Genomic DNA, 6362 nt, shown 5'->3' with positions numbered 1-6362 from the left:
AGTGAAATCGCAAATATTTTGCATCTTAAAAGCAAATTTGATTCTTGAAAAGCAAGTGAGATCCAATATACTGGTCTGAACAAATATTATGTCATATGTTATTTATTTCAGGACAATATATCACACTCTAGATTAAAGCACAAATGGTGCTGAAAGTTCTAAAATTGCTGTTATTTAAGAAAAGTTGAGGGGCCGGCCCCGTGGCTGAGTGGTTAAGTTCACGTGCTCCGCTGCAACAGCCCAGCCTTTCACCAGTTCGGATTCTGGGCGCGGGCATGGCATGGCTCATCAGACCATGTTGAGGCAGCATCCCACATGCCACAAGTAGAAGAACCCACAACTAAAAATATACAATGATCTACTGGGGAGATTTGGGGAGAAAAAGCAAAAAAAAAAAAAATTGGCAAGTTGTTAGCTCAGGTGCCAATCTTTAAAAAAAAATTAAAAAAAGAAAAAGTTGAAGAAACCATTTCTGATTATCCTGGAGGAAATGAGATTGTTCCACAAATAACTGGAGTATTGCTGTGTAGCAATAGGAACAGACATTCTCCATTCAGTTCCACAAGGTAAAAGTAGACCTAATCACTGGAATTCATCTATCTATTCATTCCACAAACCAGGTCTGCTTGATGAAGCTCGGGGTCATTCCTTTATACATTGAACAGGCTAATAAAATTAAAAATGGGCAGATGAAGTCTAAACACCACTGGATAACTGAGAGATGATGATCAAAGAAGAGGCCCTCTCACAGACAACTGACACGTAAGTTATCAGGTATGGGCCTACATAAGGAAATTCATCAATCGTGTGGAGGAAAACGTTATTCAAATGCAAGGATCTGACCATAATAGTCTTCTTTAGTGTGAGTGTGGAAGTCCCATCTATACTTATCTGATCTCCTTTTTGGTGTTGATCTTAGATAGCAAGAAGTTCTTACAGTCTTTACCGTTTATCTCTGAATTTCTCCGAAACTTTCTGGAGAGCAGCCATAACTTCCTTATTCCTCAAGCTATAGATCAAGGGATTCAACATAGGTGCCACCACCGCATAGAATAGAGCAACCATCTTCTCTTCTTCCATTGAGGAGGCTGACTGTGGCCTCAGGTAGGTGAAGATGGCTGCGCCAAAGCACATGCAAACCACAGTGAGGTGGGAGGCACAAGTCCCAAATGCTTTGCGGCGTCCCTGAGTAGAACGAATGCGCAGAATGGCAGCAACTATACGACCATAGGAGAATAGGACCAGAGAACAGGGAAGCATGATCAGCAGAAATCCTGAGATGGCCACCATGATCTTGTTGAAGGAGATGTCCACACAGGCTAGCTGTAGCACTGCTAGGATTTCACAGGCAAAGTGATTGATAACATTGTGACACAGAGGAAGCCGGAAGGTGATGATTGTTTCCATCAGTGAATTCATGAAACCAGCCACCAAGCAGCCGGCAGCCAGCCCCAGGCACAGCCCTCCATGCATGATGACTATGTAGTGAAGTGGGTGGCATACTGCCACATAGCGGTCATAGGCCATGGCTCCCAGCAAGAAGAACTCAGACCCACCCAATGCCAGGGACACGTAGAGCTGGAGCACACAACTGTGGAATGGGATGGACTTCTGAGCTGAGAGAAAGTGGGCCAGCATTTGTGGGGCAAAGCTGTTTGAATAGCAAAGGTCCACAAAGGATAAAACACTAAGGAAGAAGTACATGGGGGTATGAAGCCTGCTGTCCAGTCTGATCAGGGCAAGAATGAGGACATTTCCCACAGTAGTCACCACGTACATGGCCAGGATCAGGACAGAGAGAGAGACCTGAGTCACCCAATCACTGGACAGCCCCAGCAGAATGAACTCTCTCACCCATATCTGGCTTTTGTTTTCCTGGCCCATGAGTTTCTGAGGAGCAAACTAAAGATGTCAAATAACAAATTATGTAAACTCGGGATTGGAAGGGTGGCTTTTGGACCATATAGAGAACCTATCCATCTGAGCTTAAAGTTCTCCTAGAGCACCTCAGCCAAATCATCAGCCAAAACTCTGCTTGAACATATCCATAGATGAAAACACAGTGAGACCCGGATGTGCAGCTGGAAATCAAGGAGAAAAGAAGCTACATTCTTGGAATTCAATGTATTGGAACATAATTCCTTCTCCCAAACATCAGCTCTTAAATGAGGGAAGGAGATTAATGAAGTATTTAGACTTAACATCCTACTCAACTTAGTAGTTATTAGAGGAGTTAATTCCTGTCTTTCTGGAGAAAGTTTTTGCACCATGTGAAAGATATTTGTCTGAATTCTGAATGATGTTCTGTACCATTTACCCTCTTTTGGTTTACTGGATTTCCTCCCTAGATACCTCAGCCTCACTCCTCCTCAGTGGAATGTATCCGTGAAACTCTGAATATTGTAAATAATATTCTTATACTTTTTATTCTAAGTGATTTGGAATTCCTTTTCTGTAACTTGCCTTTGTACTTTGAGAGTGTCGAGTGGGAGGCTTCCCCTCCACCTCTCACAACAGTGGCCCCGTTGAGTGAGATCAACCCAAGAGAGACTTCAAGAATCAGATGTTTCATGAAGAGAAGGTAGACAGAGCTGCTAAAACTCATCTCTTATGCCCCCCAAGGGGAATTTAATGAAGTGGTTCATCATGTCAAGTTATTATTTAATAACAATATTTTTTCAAGGGAGGGACAGCTCATTTATTTCCTAGTACAACATTGATCAGTCCTCGCCAGTGAAGGTAGAAGAATAGAAGATCAAGTCTTAATTATAGAATATGATGACATAGGCAGTAGTAGTTTCTTAACCTCAAAACAAAGTTTCTTTTCTATTTGTTCACTTACAGAAGGAAAAAAGAAATGATCCATAACTGAAATACACAGGTGAGATCCTGAAGTCTTAGAGACAATCCTGTAACAGTACATGAAAGATCATTATTCCAATGGCTTCTACACTGTTCATATTATAACCATAGATGAACAACAGACTACAGCTGCATTTATCGAAAGCTTCCCATGTCAGCCTAAGAACTTTTAGAATGATTCTTAGAGACCGCAACGCTTATAACACAGCCAGTTGGGGGACTTCAGACTATAGCTCGTTATCTTAAAGATAGCAATATTCAGACAGTTACTCATAAAATATCCAGGATTTAGTATTGCTTTGAATAAGGCCAAAATGCCAAGGAATTTATTAAAAACAGAGCTTTCAGAAATTGAGTGTCACATAGAAATTAGTGGAAATGATCAAACAATGTCAGATATCCAATTCAAGGCCTCCCCTGGAAACTCTAACTCACCCACACGGAAATTATAATAAGATACCCAGTGACAAGATTGGAAAAAAAAATACACAATGCCTAGAAATGTAAGATTTTTCACTGTGTGAAAAGAGAAGGATTCAAAATCTTCATCACAAAGAGTTAGTTTATAACCAAGAATGATATTTTTCCAAATGTTCAAAATTAGCAGGTTGTTTAGCCTTATGACTAAAAATCAACAGCACAGTCTTCAGTCTTTTGTATTCCCTTCCTTGTTATTTTCTTTTGCATTATAGGTATTTGTACATTAATTTCTTTTTGTTCTGCCACGTTTGATATTGGAATAAAAAATATTGTCTTTATGCTGGTTGGAAAACTTCCTCGTCTTGAAAACCCTGATAAAAATATGGATTGGTAATGTTTACAGTGCTTCCATTTACCTACGTGAATGTACTTCTGACACACCAACATTTTCAGAGATTCACCAAAATCTAAAGAGACCACACTGCAAAATACAGCTTAAATGCAGCATCCATCCTTCCGCATCCAACTGCTTTGTTCCCACATATGGCTTCCTACACTCGTAGTTTCCAGATATTTGCATTGAGGGGTCATTAGGGTCATTTTTCTAGGCAGGGAAGTTTTCTGGAAAATTCATTATAACTATTCTCTCTAGGGATGCTATTTTAAATCTAAACATTTGATCTGTTTTCTCCACATGGAAGTGTTTGCTTCTTCCCTTCCTTTATTTTCTCCTTCTCACATACGTATATATATATATATATATATATTTCAAGAATTGCTTAAAATCTAGATGATGAAGGAATAGGTATTTTGTGCTTATTGCTTTGTGTTAGGATTTAATCAAATAAACTAACCAACTATGTAAATCACATTTAATAAAACTTACCAAAGTGGGATGAATTGTTTCCAAGATGTATTTCTATTGTGACCTGCTCTTTAAAGGAATACCAGTGATTTGCCCCACATTCTATGTAGGATTTATTCGAAATAACCCTCTTTCAGTCCTGTCTGCCAGGGGTGTAGCTGTACCTGTGATGCGGCGCTCATCAAGGTGTATCCGCAGGTGTGTGTGTGCACACGGGTGGCATGGATGTGAAGTGATGCTTAATGGCAGATTCATTTACATTGTTTACACGTCTATAACCAGGACTTAAAGAAAGACCAGTTCTAAAAAATAAAACAAACAACAACAAAACATCTAGTATTTTCCTACCTATCTCCAAAAACATATCCAAAAGGAGGGCTTTTGTCCTTAAAGCCATGTTGTTTTTGCTCAGTAATGTAGTCAGGCAAGTGTATTTTCAAGTGGCACATTACTTGTGTAAGTGATTTTGTGATTTTCAAATAAAATATATTTGATGTTTTTAAAAAGTGATGTGTTCAAGTCAAAGTAAAATCTGTTTCTTTGTAAAATTTCTTTCAAATAACTTACCCAAGTCAATGGCCCTGTGAATCAGTGAATGGTCAGATTCAGTTTTAGGAAATCTCTTCCATCTTGCCTCTCATTCTGGTGGCAGATGGTGGGAAGAAAACAAACAAGCTCCTGAAACACTCCTGCCTAGCCAGCGTGCAAAACTTCCCCAGGGTGGGAAGAACACTAAGAGAATTAAAAACCATAAGTGCACTCATTTTAGTATCCAGTTGATAGGAACTAAGACTTCATTTGCTGAACCTTACTCTGTACCAGGCATTATACTAAATACTTCATATATCTATTTCTATAACATATTATAATGTAATGTAATGTAATGTGATGTAATATAATATAATATAGTGTATCTTCACAACAACACTCTGGACTTTGGCTAATTCTGTTTTGCAGGTGGAAAAAAGAGGTGAAGAGATTAGATAGTGGTGGAGTCAGGACTACCTGATGACCTGGGCACATCCAGTACTCTACTCCTGTACGTAGCATGACCCTGTGTACAGCACAGTGATAGTCATTGTTCAAAGGCTATGGAGTCACCAAACATAAACATCAGGAGACCTGTCAAAAGGAATAATTGATTCCTACTTTGGATCCCAGTCACTCCAGAATGGTGGTGGACCAGAACAGGTCCCTCCCACTCACCTTGTGAAGCTGAAGTCTGGCCTTCAGGCCACATCAGCAACATGACAAGGAGGAGAAACAGCCTACCTCCCCCGTTTGGAGACTCTCTTCTTGCAGGATGTAATTGACTGGCCTCTTCTATAAACTGGCAAAGGTGACCACGCTTCCACTTTGTCTGATATGGTGATGAGCACAACAGCCTAGAGTGGATCTGTGGCAGGAAGTCCTTTCTTCTTCCTCTAAGGAAAAATGAAGGGCTCTGTTTATGCACAACAAGGAAACAAAATAATCTAATATCAGAAACAAATAAATGAAGCGCTTATTTTTAAAAATCAGCTTTCAAAAGAAGATTTGAACCTGGGGATAGTTTTGCCTAGCCAAAAGACCATCCCTAACAAGTAAAAGGTGAGGGATGATGAAGGATCCTGGATGGAGACTCTTACTTTGTTGGGAAGATTTGTCCCTGCTGAGCTGTCTCCCATGGGGGACTTGAATCTCTTCTCTGTAGTGGTGAGTGCTTATACATAGTGCCAACATGTCCCCCACTGTTTGTGTAAATAGTTACTGTCACACTAACGTAAAAAGAGGGCTATGTTTCCAGGTCACTTGGCAGTCACACCAAGGGAGATGGTAAAATGTTGAGTGGCCGTGTAGTTAGGCTGAAATCATCACACAGGTGGGGAAGAGAGCCAGTCCTTCCCACAGTCATAGGACTGCTTTCCACAGTGTCCCCTTGGGTCCCCCACGCAAACACGCTCACTCATGCCCCAGTTGTTCACAAACTTCTTTTCATGCCTGCTTAGCTGTACACTCACAATCGTAAAACCACAAGAGCTCTGTGAATATACTAAATGTCCCTGAATTGTACACTATAAAATGGTTAATTTTATGTGATGTGAATTTCATCTCACAAATCTAAAAAACAATCTTCACAGATTGGTTATATGTATTCATTAAATGTGTTTCTCAAAAGAAAAAACAAAACTAGCCAAAATTTAAATAAATAAAAGGTAGACAAACATTTGAAAGA

At 39.9% G+C, this 6362-nt stretch overlaps 1 protein-coding gene across 1 annotated transcript; it reads right to left on the bottom strand.

Annotated features, from left to right (window-relative positions):
• Positions 1-760: 760 nt before the first annotated feature.
• Positions 761-1884, bottom strand: LOC103556944 (olfactory receptor-like protein OLF3). The gene has a single exon (XM_070618139.1). The coding sequence runs from the start codon at positions 1882-1884 to the stop codon at positions 943-945; it is 942 nt and encodes a 313-aa protein (XP_070474240.1). The 3' UTR covers positions 761-942.
• Between the last annotated feature and the right edge of the window lie 4478 nt (positions 1885-6362).

This window comes from Equus przewalskii, chromosome 4 (assembly GCF_037783145.1).
Source record: "Equus przewalskii isolate Varuska chromosome 4, EquPr2, whole genome shotgun sequence".
NCBI classification, from domain to species: domain Eukaryota; kingdom Metazoa; phylum Chordata; class Mammalia; order Perissodactyla; family Equidae; genus Equus; species Equus przewalskii.
Note: the sequence above shows the minus strand (reverse complement) of the source record. Positions and strands in the feature narration are given on the sequence as shown.

What these genes read in the sequence shown, in the direction of transcription:
- LOC103556944 (XM_070618139.1), bottom strand. Translation starts at nt 1,884, where the DNA reads ATGGGCCAGGAAAACAAAAGCCAGATATGGGTGAGAGAGTTCATTCTG.